The 17,254-nt window shown below is 42.6% G+C and overlaps 1 protein-coding gene across 3 annotated transcripts in view; it reads right to left on the bottom strand.

Moving 5' to 3' along the window:
• LOC139464868 (golgin subfamily A member 4-like) overlaps positions 1-17,254 on the bottom strand; it is a 47,423-nt gene that overhangs the window by 27,962 nt on the left and 2,207 nt on the right. For 2 of the 3 annotated variants that reach the window (XM_071246426.1, XM_071246425.1), the window contains exons 2-12: positions 13,369-13,581; positions 10,481-10,744; positions 10,234-10,281; positions 9,495-9,650; positions 7,398-7,538; positions 6,499-6,639; positions 5,556-5,793; positions 3,915-4,093; positions 2,325-2,444; positions 1,437-1,616; positions 137-244 (exon numbers count right to left, since the gene is read on the bottom strand). In XM_071246426.1, coding sequence (XP_071102527.1) covers positions 137-244; positions 1,437-1,616; positions 2,325-2,444; positions 3,915-4,093; positions 5,556-5,793; positions 6,499-6,639; positions 7,398-7,538; positions 9,495-9,650; positions 10,234-10,281; positions 10,481-10,744; positions 13,369-13,581 — 1,788 coding nt within the window. Of the gene's footprint in view, positions 1-136; positions 245-1,436; positions 1,617-2,324; positions 2,445-3,914; positions 4,094-5,555; positions 5,794-6,498; positions 6,640-7,397; positions 7,539-9,494; positions 9,651-9,944; positions 10,004-10,233; positions 10,282-10,480; positions 10,745-13,368; positions 13,582-17,254 lie in introns of those variants that run through there. The other variant, XM_071246427.1, reaches the window with a different exon arrangement.

Below are 17,254 nucleotides of genomic sequence, written 5' to 3'. Positions count from 1 at the left end.
CGATAGAACTGTGTGACTTTACTCAATAAAACTGTATGACTTTATCGGATAGGATTGTGTGCCATTACCAGATAGATGTGTGACTTTACCCATTAGAATTGTGTGACTTTACCTGACAGGTGTGTGACTGCAGTACCTGATTATGTTTGCTCGTCATCTCCTCCATCTGCTGGGTGAAGTTGGCTGCAGCGGTTGCCATGTCATCCTGGAGCTTGCTCACCTGGTTCTCCAGCTCGATCTTCTCCTACACAGAGACATGGGATTACTGCCACTGCATGAGGAAACTCTTGGACGAGTGGCAAGAAGGTAAGGTCATTTACAGTCAGTATGTTTCAGAAACTATAGAACTAATAAAGTTACACCAATCTATTGCCACCATTAGTGGTGCACCGATGCATCGGTGAATCGTGATATGTTACTTCCCAATAGTCGCACACTAGGTACAAAATATTGATTCATACCTGAAATGTTTTACTTTAATGGCTGTTACACTTAACACTAATTAGTAGTGAAAATTAGTAGTGAAAAAGTAAATCTGATGCGTCATACTTGACACTGCCAACTGTAAATCATCAGTGTGCCAGTTATTTGACTATCCTGTCTATGAAAAAGATGGCTTACACAGATAAGAGCACGTACAAGTATCGTGATACGTATCGGATTGTGAACAAGTTATCGTGATACGTATCGGATCGCACAGTTGTTGTATCGATATCGTCCCAGCCCTAGCATACATCCTTTGAGTCAATTCAAAATCTGGCCGAGTTGGGTCACACTCACAGACTCACCCACTGAGTCAAACAAATCAGACACTCAATGAGTCAAGTCAAACACTCACAGAGGACAGTCAAACACTCCCAAGTTTAAGTGGCACTCACCAAGTCGTTTCAAACAATGACTGAGTCAAGTTATAGACTTGCCATGTTGTGAAAAACATTCACGGTAATAAGTAACAGTCACCAAGTCGATTCATACATTCATACCAATTAGAAAACACTCACAGTTGAGTAAAACACTGACCAAGTCAAGTCAAACAATCACTGAATAAAGTCAAAGACTGAGTTAAAGTTAAACGCTGACCAAGTTGAGTTTGAAACTCACACAGCAAAGTAAAACACTAAAACACAAGTTGAGTCAAACATTTACTGAATCAACTCGAACATTGACTCATGTCAAACACTGACCAAGTTGAGCCACACGCTCACCGGGTTAAGTCAAACACATATCAAGTTAAGTCAAACACTCACTAAGTTAAGTCAAACACTCACCAAGTTAAGTCAAACACTCACCAAGTTGGGCCACATGCTCACCGAGTTAAGTCAAACACTTATCAAGTTGAGTCATACACTCACTGAGTTAAGTCAAACACTGGTCATGTTGAGTCATACACTCACTGAGTTCAGTCAAACACTGACCACATTGACTATTACACTCACTGAGTTAAGTCTGTCGATCTGGAGGTGCAGCTGGTCTTTCTGAGTGTCAATCTCGGAGACGGAGGCCATCTTCTGCAGCTCTCGCTCCTCCACTGCCAGGCGCATCTCCTCCTCCTTCTCATCCAGCCTCCGCCGTAACTCCTCCTGCAGCTGTGTCACCGCTAGCTCCTTCTCCCTCTCCTGCAACACCAACAACACTATTTCCTGCAGCCATCAGTTTAGTCACATCAAACATCCAGCATGGGGAATTGGGAACCACAGACAGAGGTGAGTAGAATTATAATAATAATGTTCGAACCCTGGCCGCGTCATACCAAAAGACGTACTTGTTGTTACCTTGTCTGGTGCTCAGCATTAAGGGGATAAAACAAGGACTGGTCGGCTCAGAGTCAGTATACCGTGTCTGAGTGGGGTATTCATGTTAAACTGCAGCATGGTTTCTCAGTGAGCTAGCACTATAAATCGGCATCAGTCCGGACTAGTACAAGCAGCCACACACACACACTTGCATGCACCTCGTTAATAAGTGCAATAATCTTGGAAACGTTAAACCCTATTTCACCTCACCAAACTACAGGAAGAATCTTTAGAATAGGCTCAAGAAATTACTTTTGGTTTCACACATTGCACCCATTTGGGGATTTGAACCCGGGTCTTTGCCATGACGAACGAACAATTTAACCACTAGCTACCCGACCGCTCCCCCAATAACATAGTAAATATATCTCCTAAATCCTACCATGTTCTGATTGGTCAATCAAAGACTTCAAATAACAATCCTCAGATTAAAGGAACCACTAAAAGGCTTATTTGCAGTACCATGGACCATGCCCCCTTTGTGCAAGTAGTCTAGTTGAATATATCGCAACACGATCAGCCCACACTGACCTTGGCCTCCAGCACCTCCTGGTGGGCCTTCTCTTGGTCAGCCATCTTGAGTTGCCAGATGCCGTCTCTCTCTCCCACACTGGCCTCGATCTTCTCGTGCATCACCTTCTCCGTCTCTTGCTACAACAGACAACATTCATGGCTTACATGGCTATTTCTTTTTTTTTTGTTTCTGATAAGAATATTAAATAAAAACTGTATCCAAAATACCCTGATGGAGGAAATTTATTCCCCTCCAAGGTGAGATACATGACTCCCCATGTACCCTGAGTAGGAAATTTATTCCCCTCCAAGGTAGGATACATGACTTCCCATGTACCTTGAGTAGGAAATTTATTCCCCTCCAAGGTGAGATACATGACTCCCCATGTACCCTGAGTAGGAAATTTATTCCCCTCCAAGGTGAGATACATGACTCCCCATGTACCCTGAGTAGGAAATTTATTCCCCTCCAAGGTAGGATACATGACTTCCCATGTACCTTGAGTAGGAAATTTATTCCCCTCCAAGGTGAGATACATGACTCCCCATGTACCCTGAGTAGGAAATTTATTCCCCTCCAAGGTGAGATACATGACTCCCCATGTACCCTGAGTAGGAAATAATAATTATTCCACTCCAAGGTGGCATACATAAATCCTCATGTACCCTGAGTAGGACATTCATACCCCTCCAAGGCGGGATACATGACTCCCCATGTACCCTGAGTAGGACATTCATTCCCCTCCAAGGTGGGATACATGACTCCCCATGTACCCTGAGTAGGACATTTATTCCACTCCAAGGTGGGATACATGACTCCCCATGTACCCAGAGTAGGAAATTCATTTCCCTCCAAGGCAGGATACATGACTCCCCATGTACCCAGAGTAGGAAATTTATTCCCCTCCAAGGTGGGATACATTGTATTTCATCAAGATTTCGTGGACCAATCAGATCTCATCATTCTGACATAGAGGTATGACAATTATCATTATCAAACGGAAAGTAACAGTTAACAGATTACATAATAATTGATGAGAGTATTGCATAAAAGTCTCTGGCCATTGACAGCACCTTATGAAGAGAACATGACCTATGGCATTATAATACATGGACATGATACTGTTCAATATTTTTTGTGTCTCTGGAAGTATAAACATCAAAACATATTGAATCAATTCTTACGAATAAATATGTCTTTATTTAATCATAAATACACAATATGCAGCGATAGTATAGAGGGCTCTGCTATCACTGTGAGGAGCTTGGTATGAGTGAGTGAGTGAGTTGTGTTTAACGCCGCTTTTAACAGTATTACAGTCATATCACGGCGTGTCAGCTTAATGTGGGAGGAAAGCCCGAAGTGAAACCCACGAGGACGGGTATGGTGCTGACAAACCTAGAAACATAATCGGGGCAAACCGGGATTCAAACCCACAATCATAGGTTTCTGGCGTGCCCAAGGGACGCAACTCTGCACAGCGAATTGCGGCACCTTAGACGACTGGGCCACCCGTGCCCCCGAGCTTGGTATGAACCACCGATAATGTGGTTTTGCTGTCACTGGGGAGCCAGTCCAACCTATGAGACATTCAGTGTGAGATGTACCTGCATGAGCGAGATGGCGGCAGACTTTCCCCGGGACAGCTCCTGGACCAACGTCTCCTTCTCCTCCTCCAGACTCTGCTCTGAGGCCTCCAGTCTCTCTTGCATCTCCGTCTTCAGGTGCGCCTTCTCCTCCTTCATCCGCCGGATTATCTCCCTTGATTTGTCCAGCTGTTCTTGCACTGCAGTAGAGTTCAGGATTAACGTACTGTAAACTAGGAATTAATGCATGGATGGCCCTCTCTTGCAAGAAATTGCAATTACAGTAGAACAAGGATATATCGTACCACAAGGGACCAGAGAAATCAGTTAGTGATTTCCGTTGTTCGTTATACACGTTTTCGCTCGGAAAAGTCCGCCATCTTGGATAAGACAAAACACAATACACGTTACACGCCATGATAGCATATGCAAGTGAACTGACACTTGGACACAATCTTGTAAAATGTATATGTTTAATGTTTGTTTTACAGACAAGATTACATGTACAGGTAAGATTAACACAATGCAAATTTAACAAGGTTGATCAGTCACCGCTGATTGAATTGATTTGCCGCCATTGGGTTGATTTGCCACTGATTGCGTACAGCCAATTGTCAGTGACACTTGAAACTGAGTGAGATTTCTCAGTTCGCTATACAAGTCAGTAATTAGTGATAGATTGGCTCGTCGGTGATCAGATATCAGTTCGCTGAATCCGTTAGTTCGCTGTAGAGAGTTCTTTATATACGTAAATTTTATATGATATTACATGGGAGATAATTAAGGGATTTTTTTACAGTTCGTTGTATCCGTTTGTTCGCTATATCCGGGTTTGTTATATCCGTGTTGTACTGTACTGGGGATTACTGTAACATCAGGGTCAGTGCATATGCAGGATACAATGACGTGCATCACATAACACAGCTCCCAACATGCCATGGTGATGCACTAAAGTACTCACGGAAATGGAAAAAAACTGTTTTTCTCAATTTGAAAATCGACTCAAAGTGTTACGTAGCTGTAAATACGAAATAACAAAACAACTCGAAAAGTACTAGACTGGAATTGCTAGTTTGATCTCAGTGAACAATACAAAATGTACTTTACAGGAGGTAATTTGTCGGCACTTTCAACATTCAAAAATAAAACTAAGTCCAAATTGACATAGCAGAAACAGACTATAGGCATTATGCACCTGTTCTCACCTGTCGTCAAGGTGTCATAGGTCACCTTGATCTACTTACACCTGGTTATGCCCTGTTTCACAATAGTCTGTTTTATTCACATTTTTACACACTTTTACATGTAAAAAGGCATAAAAACATTTGATACGCTGTATTTGTGCCACGGCCAAATTAGTACTAATTTAGTTGTTTGAATATTTACATATTTTGTATATTAACTGCAATAATTTAAGATCTGAGGTTGAAAAAACAGTTTTTTTTCATTTCCATGAGTACTTTAGTTTCCTGATTAACAGTTTTAAGACAGTAATTTTTAAAATCGAAATGATTTTAAATATCTGTTGACTGGTACTTATTAACTACTGCGCCATATTTATGCGTTACCATAGATACATTTCAGGCATGCAATTACCATGGTAACTGTTTTGCATAAAAGTATGAATTACTACTGTCATTCCAGCATCCCTGAATGACGTACCTTGTTTCTCCAGCCTCTCAGACTTCTCTTTCAGGTTGGTGTTCTCGACCTGCCACACCTGGGCCTGACCCTTGACCTCCCGGAGTTCCTCGTCCTTCCTCTCTAGCTCCTCATGCACCTGCTTCTTGACTTCTGCGATGGCCAGCTCGCGATCGGTCTCCAGCTGCTGGATCAGCTTCCGCGCCTGCTTGATCTGACCCTGCAGCTTCGTCACATCTGGCGTGCCTCCTCCACCAGTCTAGGGAAGGGAAACAGCTATTCATCACTGTGACACAAGTTCGGAACCTGTAAAACCCTAAACCTAACTTGACCTGACCTTGACCCAACACCAATCCCTAACCTTGACCCCCAGACTGACCTTGACCCTTGTTTCGTCACAAACAAGGTGGATCCAACACCAGCCTTGCTAAGGGGGAATATGTCTAGGAGGATATAGAATTATTAAGTGAAAAATTAAGTGGAATAATCTTTCTTATTATGTCATAAAACTTTACATTTAAACATAAATTGTAAAATTGTCTTAAGCCACTGTATTATTAATTGACATAAATCTACTAAATATGTTAAGTTGAGCCAACAGTTGTTAAGCAGGATATACAGGATTCCACAAAGTGCCCTTGGCAGGCAAATTGGAAATAATAGTAATACTGTTCAAAATTGAATTTTTTTACTGTTTTTATTTTCTTAAATACTGAGGAATTGGAAAATTTTGAATTGACACTGGAATTTTTACTATCATTTGCTGCAGACTTAAGACTGAATATCCACCTCTGAGCAGCACTAGATAAATCATCCACAGGAGTAAACCTCAAGAGCTTCAAGAGTCAGTTTATCATTTGTATCGCCACCCAACTACAGACATCTGAACTGTATCGCAACAAAGTGTCTGGTTGGCCATAGAAAAGACTACACTAAGTTCCAAAACGAGCGACTGTTCACTGACCTTGATTCTCTCATTCTCCCTCTGCAAGTCATCCATCTTCCTCTCCAGCTCCTCCTTCTCCGTGGCCAGGACCAGGTTCTTCTCCTTACCGGATTTAATGGTTTCCTTGCACCGAGTCAGCAAACCCTCCAGGCGATTCATCTACAAGGGCCATTAGGACTTATTGTAAAAGAATGAATGATTCCCACAGAGGGGGGTATTTTGACGGGTGAAGTAAATAATTCTGACATATGCTACATCAATCAATTGTGTGCCTGGTAAACTGTAATCCTGAACAATACATTTACTAATACCAAGTCAGTTTGTTTGTTTGTCATTACAACACACTCAGCAATATTCCTGCCATATGACGGTGGTCTGTAAATAATCAACTCTGGACTAGACAATCCAGGGATTGACATCATGAGCATCGACCTATGCAATTGGGATCAATGACATGTATGAAACAAGCCAGCAAGTCTGACCACCCGATCTCGTTTGTCACCTCTTATGGCAAGCAAAGTCTGAAATAGTTTTAAAACTCAGGTGACCTATAAGTGTTGCCTGCCCATCTTGAAAGTTACCTGCCTGCATTCAGGCATTAGCAATATTAAAATATAGCAAAACCTTAGAGACAAATCATGTCTTGATTCAGTTGAAAAAAAGCTCACAATCTGCAAGGAGTTATAATAAAACTGAATACATCAGTAGTCTTAAAACTATCTGCCAGACAGTCGGGCAGGGAGAGCAAAATTTCCTGCAGCCCGACAGAAAAGATACAAAGTTACCAGCCATGGGCAGGTGCCAGGCAGCTATTTATGACAAACATGGTTTGCTGAATCATGTGAATACCAATGCTACCCCGGATCTTCAGGGGCCACAAAGTCTGTACTTAGTCACTAGTGGGGAAATCCACTGACCTTCTTCTTCAGTATGCTCACTTCATCTGTTCCCCCGGGTGTGTCTGGGGAACCAGGGGGGACAACTGCTGCGCTTGTCTTCGGGGAGAGTTTCTCCTGCAGCTCGGGTGGAATCTCCTTGCCTTCCTTCAACAGTTTCACCTGCAATAGTTGAAAATGCTTCTGTTTGTTTGAATGCAGTAGGGAATTATTTGAAACAAGTGATTATTAACATTTTAGCAGTAGCAAAGCCAGCATAAATTTGACATGAATTTATACTAATATCAGTGAAATACATGGATACAATACAAAATAAAATACATACGAAAATTGTCATATATTTCAACATGGGTCGATTTAATAAGGAATTGTTTGAGGGTTGCCAATGAGCTTTGCTATGCATTGAATAGACAAATGACAATATAACCATGTGAGTGAGTGAGTGAGTGAGTGAGTGAGTGAGTGAGTGAGTGAGTGAGTGAGTGAGTGAGTGAGTGAGTGAGTGAGTGAGTGAGTGAGTGAGTGAGTGGAGTCAGATGCAGGTGACACAGCAAACCTGCATGTGCTGTTTGAGTGTACCTGCATGTATTGTGTTCGAGAGTACCTGCAAGTATTGTATAATTTAGCGTACTTGCAAGTATTGTGTTTGAGCGTACCTTCAAGTATTGTGTTTGAGCGTACCTGCATGTATTGTGTTTGAGCGTCGCTGCAAGTATTGTGTGCTTGAGCGTACCTGCAAGTATTGTGTTTGAGAGTACCTGCAAGTATTGTGTTTGAGAGTACCTGCAAGTATTGTGTGTTTGAGCATACCTGCAAGTATTGTGTTTGAGCGTATCTGCAAGTATTGTGTTTGAGCGTACTTGCATGTATTGTGTTTGAGCGTCCCTGCAAGGATTGTATGTTTGAGCGTACCTGCAAGTATTGTGTTTGAGAGTACCTGCAAGTATTGTGTTTGAGTGTAACTGCATGATTTGTGTGTTTGAGCGTACCTGCAAGTATTGTGTTTGAGCGTACCTGCAAGTATTGTGTTTGAGTGTACCTGCAAGTATTGTATGTTTGAGAGTACCTGCAAGTATTGTGTTTGAGCGTACCTGCAAGTATTGAGTTTGAGCATACCTGCAAGTATTGTGTTTGAGCATAACTGCATGATTTGTGTGTTTGAGAGTACCTGCATGTATTGTGTGTTTGAGCGTACCTGCAAGTATTGTGTTTGAGCGTACCTGCAAGTATTGTGTTTGAGTGTACCTGCAAGTATTGTATGTTTGAGAGTACCTGCAAGTATTGTGTTTGAGCGTACCTGCAAGTATTGAGTTTGAGCATACCTGCAAGTATTGTGTTTGAGCGTAACTGCATGATTTGTGTGTTTGAGCGTACCTGCATGTATTGTGTGTTTGAGCGTACCTGCAAGTATTGTGTTTGAGTGTACCTGCAAGAATTGTATATTTGAGCGTACCTGCAAGTATTGTGTTTGAGCATACCTGCAAGTATTGTGTGTTTGAGCGTACCTGCAAGTATTGTGTGTTTGAGCGTACCTGCAAGTATTGTGTTTGAGCTTACCTGCAAGTATTGTGTGTTTGAGCATACCTGCAAGTATTGTGTGTTTGAGCATACCTGCAAGTATTGTGTTTGAGCATACCTGCAAGTATTGAGTGTTTGAGTGTACCTGCAAGTATTGTGTTTGAGCATACCTGCAAGTATTGTGTGTTTGAGCATACCTGCAAGTATTGTGTGTTTGAGCATACCTGCAAGTATTGAGTGTTTGAGCATACCTGCAAGTATTGTGTGTTTGAGCGTACCTGCAAGTATTGAGTGTTTGAGCATACCTGCAAGTATTGTGTGTTTGAGCATACCTGCAAGTATTGAGTGTTTGAGCGTACCTGCAAGTATTGAGTGTTTGAGCATACCTGCAAGTATTGAGTGTTTGAGCATACCTGCAAGTATTGAGTGTTTGAGCATACCTGCAAGTATTGAGTGTTTGAGCATACCTGCAAGTATTGTGTGTTTGAGCATACCTGCTAGTATTGTGTTTGAGCTTACCTGCAAGTATTGTGTGTTTGAGCATACCTGCAAGTATTGAGTGTTTGAGCATACCTGCAAGTATTGTGTGTTTGAGCATACCTGCATCTGGAGCACCTTGATAAACTCCTCCTTCTCCTCCAGGAGGAGTCGGTAGTTCTGCTCCAGGTCCCGTTTGGCCAGCTGGTCCAGCTGTATCTGCTCCTTCAGCTCCGAGATCCGTCGGAACGCTCGGTCCTGAGACGTGGCCAGGGTTTTCTGTGCAAACATTGATCCGGAATCAACCAAGTCACCTGACCACTCTCTTACAAATACTTAGAGAGGACCCCATTCTCCTGTGAGACAGATGAAGGCCCCATACCATATTTCAAGTATGAGTAAGTATTAAGTAAACAATATGGAGAAACAAACATACATATTCATTGTGCTGACAAAGCAAGGATCAGTCAGTGAATCTGGTATTAGAACCAGTGATCAGGCCAAACTACTACTACTACTACTACTGCTGCCATTACTGCTACTACACAACAGCTTTATAATGAGATGTGGTACCTTCACTTTCTCTCTGTCCTGCATGGATTCCTTGTACACAGTTGCCAGCTACTACTACTACTACTACTACTACTGCTGCTACTGCTACTGCTACTGCTGCTACTACTGCTACTTCACAACAGCTTTATAATGGGATGTGGTACCTTCACTTTCTCTCTGTCCTGCATGGATTCCTTGTACACAGTTGCCAGCTACTACTACTATTACTACTACTACTACTGCTGCTACTGCTACTGCTACTGCTGCTACTACTGCTACTTCACAACAGCTTTATAATGGGATGTGGTACCTTCACTTTCTCTCTGTCCTGCATGGATTCCTTATACACAGTTGCCAGCTGAAACATTGACGGACATTTATAAATCAACAGGTGATCAAGGCGGACATTTACACATCTGTTTTTCGGTTTATGCCATGGAATCTCTTGCAATTTATTTTATCAAATTTAGAAAGAGTCAACTTAATTTCTGACAGTCAATATCAGACAATAACAACTGATCAACTCATCAAGCTGTGGCTCTAGCGTCACAACCAACCTCCATGTACTTGGTCTTGTATTTGATCACTCGTCTCTCGTACTTCTTGACGTAAGTATACAGTTCCTCCTTGCTAATGGCATCAAGGTTCACAGAGGTTTCCTCGATCTCACTCTCGATGTCCGACGGAACATATTGTGGATGTGAGAAGCTGACATTAGTGAAGAAGGAGCTGTCACTGGCGACAGAGCTGATTGACGATGTCCTTGACCTTGGGCCTCTCGGAGTATCATCGCCCTGGACGGAACCGAAGTCGGAGGCAGTCTGGATGCAAATTATGAAAACATCAATATTACTTTCACCTTAGTCATAACTAGGTGGACAATAAGACTGATTTATCGATACATCCGGAATTTCCATCTGACAATATGATACAAGATATGCTTACCATGTATTGATTCATGTTTTAATTCCATATCAATCTTTTTTTACCATACCTGGCCTAATACCTAACTTCTTCTTCTTCTTCTAATACCTATCTGGTTACCTTACCATCACAAAATTAGAGTGAACTTAACTAGTCATACGACTTTAACGCAAACTGGTTGACGGCAACAAACCCTTGTAAGGCGGAAATGATACATTGCTGCACTGGCACATTGTAAGATTTCAAGCGACGATACGATACATGATATGGTTCTTTCTGTATCGATACAAGATGTTGCACTTGCTAACATAAATTACTTACTACTCGTTTAAAAAGCTCAGAGTTTTGTCACAACATATCACAAAATGTGTTGCAATTAGCGTTTCAGTTTCACTACTAATAATAGCCGCTACGAATGTGTGGCTACAGCTTAGTGATGGGTACCACGAAAAATACAGTATCATGGTATACCGCTGTATCTGCTCAGTTACCACGGTACATACCATGGTATTTGAACACACAGAGAAAAGCCTTCGAAGTCCGCCATTTTGTTACCAAGCAGACACGCAGTTCACTCTCGAGACAGGATTTGCACGGGAAATTTAAATAAAACATAACTTTCTATCGAAATTTATTAAATCTGACGTCCTTTACTATATATTAGTTGTTTGTAACACACGTACATCAAAAATATTACTTAAACTATGAAGAAACGTAATATTCATCATTGGAAATTTCCGTAACCTACAGGGACTCCGGAATTTGCCGAAGTACCGGTATAGTAAGGAAGTTTACCAGTACGTACCACAGCTAACAAAAACCATGGTATACCGGTATGCTGGTAATACCGCGCACCTCTACTACAGCTATCTTTTCCTTTTGAACCTGAAATATTTATAGTAAGAAGTCTCTCACACGATTTGACGAAAATATGTGTATTGTGATATCGTGACCTATGTATCGTGATACGGATCATATCCTATCATGACTTTGTTGTATCGTTGAGTTGGGCCATGTGGAGCTAAGCCATATGGAACTGGGTCAGGTGGAGCTGAGTCATGTAGAGCTGGGTCATGTAGAGCTGGGTCATGTTGAGCTGGGTCATGTAGAGCTGGGTCATGTAGAGCTGGGTCATGTAGAGCTGGGTCATGTAGAGCTGGGTCATGTAGAGCTGAGTCATGTAGAGCTGGGTCATGTTGAGCTGGGTCATGTTGAGCTGGGTCATGTAGAGCTGGGCCATGTGGAGCTGGGTCATGTAGAGCTGGGTCATGTAGAGCTGAGTCATGTAGAGCTGGGTCATGTTGAGCTGGGTCATGTGGAGCTGGGCCATGTGGAGGTGAGTCATGTGGCACTAGGTCATGTGGAGCTGGGCCATGTGGAGCTGGGCCATGTGGCACTGATCATGTGGAGCTGGGTCATGTGGCACTAGGTCATGTGGAGGTGGGTCATGTGGAGGTGGGTCATGTGGAGTTGGGTCAGGTGGAACTGGGTCAGGTGGAACTGGGTCCTGTGGAACTTGGTCATGTGTGGAGGTGGGTCATGTGGAGGTGGGTCATGTGTGGAGGTGAGTCATGTGGAGGTGGGTCAGGTGTGGAGGTGGGTCATGTGTGGAGGTGGGTCATGTGGAGGTGGGTCATGTGGAGGTGGGTCATGTGTGGAGGTGGGTCATGTGGAGGTGGGTTATGTGTGGAGGTGGGTCATGTGGAGGTGGGTCATGTGTGGAACTGGGTCATGTGTGGAGGTGGGTCATGTGGTGGTGGGTTATGTGTGGAGGTGGGTCATGTGGAGGTGGGTCATGTGTAGAGGTGGGTCATGTGTGGAGGTGGGTCATGTGGAGGTGGGTCATGTGGAGGTGGGTCATGTGTGGAGGTGGGTCATGTGGAGGTGGGTCATGTGTGGAGGTGGGTCATGTGGAGGTGGGTCATGTGTGGAGGTGGGTCATGTGGAGGTGGGTCGTGTGGAACTGGGTCATGTGAAGGTGGGTCATGTGGAGGTGGGTCATGTGGAGGTGGGTCATGTGGAACTTGGTCATCTGGAACTGGGTCATGTGGAGCTGGGTCATGTGGAGGTGGGTCATGGGGAAATGGGTCATGTGGAGCTGGGTCATGTGTGGAGCTGGGTCATGTGTGGAGCTGGGTCATGTGGAGGTGGGTCATGTGGAGGTGGGTCCTGTGGAGCTGGGTCCTGTGGAGGTGCGCCCTGTGGAGTTGGGCCATGCAATTGATGCAGGTTCAGGATCACAGTACACATCATGACTCCAGCATTACAATATGTACTGATTGGCTTTATGTGAGGAGAAAAGCCCGAAGTACAGTATGGTGCTGACAAACCTAGAAACAAAATTGGGGTGAACCGGGATTCATACCCACAATCATAGGTTTCTGGCATATCCAAGGGATGCAATTCTGCATAGTGAATTGCGGCACCTTACATGACTGGGCGACCTGTGGCCTCTCAAAAAACAAAAAAACAAAATGAAAGAAACAGCTAAAATGAAATTTAATCAAACTTCGTCTCCTACCTCGTAATGACTGTCATTGTTAGTAGACTCCAGAGGGATCTCCACCAACTGCCCTGTGGGGACCCCCTCCTGAGGTGGGGATGCTACAGCCCCATCTTGCCCACTCAGATCCAGCAGGGCGGGGCCATCCCCTCCCCCACCTCTATCCTGACCACTGCCTTTCTGAGGTGTGCTCTCTGCCAGTGGTTTCCCTGGAGTGTCTTCGTTATCATTCTGAAATAAAAACACCATACAACGTAAGCAGTCATATCAACAAAATCAGGTCAAGTAAGTGGATGTTCTTAATGCTGCAGGGGCGGTCGGATAGCCTAGTGGTCAAAGCGTTCACTTATCACGCTGAAGACCCGGGTTCGATTCCCGACATGGGTACAATGTGTGAAGCCCATTTCAGGTGTCCCCCGCCATGATATTGCTGGAATATTGATAAAAGCGGCATAAAATCATACTCACTCACTCTTAATGCTGCAGTCAGCAATAATCCAGCCATATCCTGGCATGCTGGAAATACCGACAAACTAGTGACTGAAAGCAAGCGCCCTGAGTCAAACACTCGCGGCAGGACGACACAAAGACAACGGAGTCATCAAGTCTGACCTAATGATCCTGAATGGTGTTGAGAATATGAACCTCCATCATCAGCAAATGATTAGTCAAAACTAATCAATATTTAACAGAAAATCTCCAGCGGTACACAATGAACACCTGACCGTCAGACACATGAATTATCTCCACTTCTCCATCAACACAAGCAGTAAGATCTGGACTCCGAAATCAAATCACATGAAATCCCGATCCCCATTCACTAATTACAATAAGCATACCCATCATAGTAAAATCATAATAATATACCTTTATTTTCTGCCTGTTCTTATTATAGTTGGAGGTATGAATGTTCCTCATGTAGGAAAACATGGTCGTCCCAGCGTGTGGACACCACCCTGTGCATATACAGCATCCTAATCAATGTGATCACCATCTGTGCTGTAGACTGACATCCCAGAGATAGGGTTACAGTCGTACCATAGTGTGTCAGCTTAATGCACAGGGAATATTTCCATAGACCATAGTCTTTCGAAATTCATGCTAGTCTGCTATCCCGAGACAACTACATTGAGCTGAGGGCAAGTAAATATCCAATGATAGCAGTCCTCATTGTGAGTGAGTATGGTTTCATGCTGCTTGTAGCAATACTCAGGATTGGGCTTCACATATTGTACCCATGTCAGGAATCGAACATGGGTCTTCGGCGTGATGAGAGAGCGCTTTAACGGTTTAACCACTAGGCTACCCGATCGCACCGGCAGTCCTCAAAGACAAGTAGCATTTCAGGGTTATCATTCTGATCCAATTTTCAATGTTATATTTTGCTAAAATTCGGAACTGAATAAAACTGAACATTGTGAAAGAAAATGTAAGACTAGCTACAAATTCTGAGGGCAAGCGAAATAAGGTTTACAGCAGGCTTAAAAAAAGAAGAATCTAACATCTAATATTATTTCACTTAGCATGTACAAGCTCAGACATACTATACAGACTCAAAGCCAACCAGTCCATGTTTTATCCCCTTAATGCTGAGCACCAGGAAGGGTAACAACAAGTACAGTCTTTTAATGTCTTTTGGTATGACGCGTCTGGGAATCGAACCCCGGACCTTCTGCTCTCCGGGCAGATGCTCTCCCACTGGAAATGATTGATCTTAATGGTAGGGACCCTGACAGCTGTAACCAGTAGTCGCAGTGCTGCGATTGTCGTCATGTGGAATGTTGCCGCACTCCGGTACAGAGACAGCATAGCATTACACCACTGCCATAAACTAATTTGCATATCACATGACCAGGCTTTTCTTGTTTGTGTACAAATGTGCTTATTCTGAAATCAGACAGACTAGCCTGATGAGAGCCTTTCAATGTCCTCCACACGTTTTTCTGTATAATTACATACATATCTTACAGCAAGGAATATGATTTTTTCTTTAAACATCAAACTGACTGTATCTCTAGCTCCTAATTAGGCTTTGTTGACATCTGGTGCCGTACAACCATGGTAAACAAAGGATAAATATATAAAAATGGAATATTTTCTCAATGAAAGATAACCATTTTATGACATATGTTTATCTAATTGTGTAGATTTTGCAAACATTTTGCAGAATGCACTGTACAAGATGTGACGACTTGTCTTACATTGTGTTACCCTAAATTTAGCACGTGTAACATATTGTTGTGTGTTTGTTTTCACTGTAGTTTTGAGATACAGTCAAGTCTTGTTAATCCGACACTAGTGATGGGAACCGATTAAAACAGTATTATTAAGACCTGTTAATATGATGGTCTCGCACTCCAACTCCGAATTGCTGAAATCACTCATGAATCGGTCTTGTTAATCCGACACTGGGATCACCGTACTCTGTCTACACAGCCCTGTTTTGATGCAAGACGAGTCACCTAGTACTGTATATTACAATGGGTGCAGAGATAAACTTGCTTAACAATAAACAATTAATCCTTTAAGTAAATAAAACAGGGTTATGACATGTTTACATTACCTCACTTTCATCAAAATCAGATCAGATGTCAGCGGTAGAAACTAACAGTTTTAGTTATCTTCCCGAGGCAAGGGAGTTAACTGACTTTAAAAGTCCAGTTTCCACCCTTGCCGAACTCGGCTGGAATTACTGGGCTCGATCGTTGCGCCATCAGTAGCTATTACCAATTATGTCCCTTCTACATGTTCTAAGCCTCTCCTATGGACCAATCAGATTCCACCTCTCGGATCACTTGTGTTTGCTTCACATAAAATGGTGGCGCTCAGTCAGGGCGATCTGCTCGACAATCAAGATCTATATTGTGATAAAACGGGTCTTACATGGCGAAATGTATCAAATCACGTGAGCACCCTGATTAAAAACATGAAAAGATTTGGAAAATATCTGCTGACATCGAGTTGGCGGTGCACATGCTTTGCAAATCCTGCAATCGATCGAAATCTGCACGACAGTTTACGAACCGGATTTTGATTTCGATGCGCGATTTTGATTGGACTATGCATAGACTCGTTAGTCCAGACAAAATGTAACTCCATAATACCAGCCTAGTTCGGCAAGGGTGGAAACTGGACTTGTATAGTCAGTTTACTCTCTTGCCTCGGGAAGATGGTTTTAGTCCACTAGTCCTTATAATGATAACATATAACAAAACCCTTAAAAATGGCAAATTTCTGCTAGTCCTTAGGATACCTTAACTATTGGGCAGTTTGGCAAGGACTATAGGACTAGTGCCAATTTCTACCGCTGACTGTTATCAATTTGTTTTACAAGTATGTAAGAAAAAAAGATTTCCCTAAACACATACATTTTTATTGTATTTTCATGACTTTTGCTTACAAATGATAAAACATCTATTTCATGACAACATTTCAAATATGATTTATTATAATTCATCTAAAGTCCTCTAAATCAAGATTTAATTTGGCCTGGCCTTATTCATTGTCTGGCCTCCCCTAACTAATTGTGAATGACCTCTCTCACACACCATACATTGCAATCGTGTGGAGAGAAACATGTTTAATACGGTAATTCAAATTCAGTTTGTCATGTTTGTCAAAGCCTTGGTGATGCATATTATTTGTATTTTGAAATTGTCTGGTGGCAGTGATGAAACAGAAAATCAATAACAAAACTGATAATACAACATATCACATGTACAATGAACAGATAAAGGTAATATCAGGGATGGAATAGACAGCAAGTCTGGACCAGACTTGTTAATGTTAACCGTATCCTATTAACATGATAAACGGAAAGTAGAATTTGAAACATTTATGGGTATATGTTATCACTATTCAGGTGTATATGTTCTTGGTTATTTTCCATCCCTGCAATAGGATT

Source organism: Haliotis cracherodii, unplaced genomic scaffold (assembly GCF_022045235.1).
Source record: "Haliotis cracherodii isolate W230 unplaced genomic scaffold, xgHalCrac1.p SCAF_17, whole genome shotgun sequence".
NCBI classification, from domain to species: Eukaryota; Metazoa; Mollusca; class Gastropoda; order Lepetellida; family Haliotidae; genus Haliotis; species Haliotis cracherodii.
This window is presented reverse-complemented; position numbering and strand designations above follow the sequence as displayed.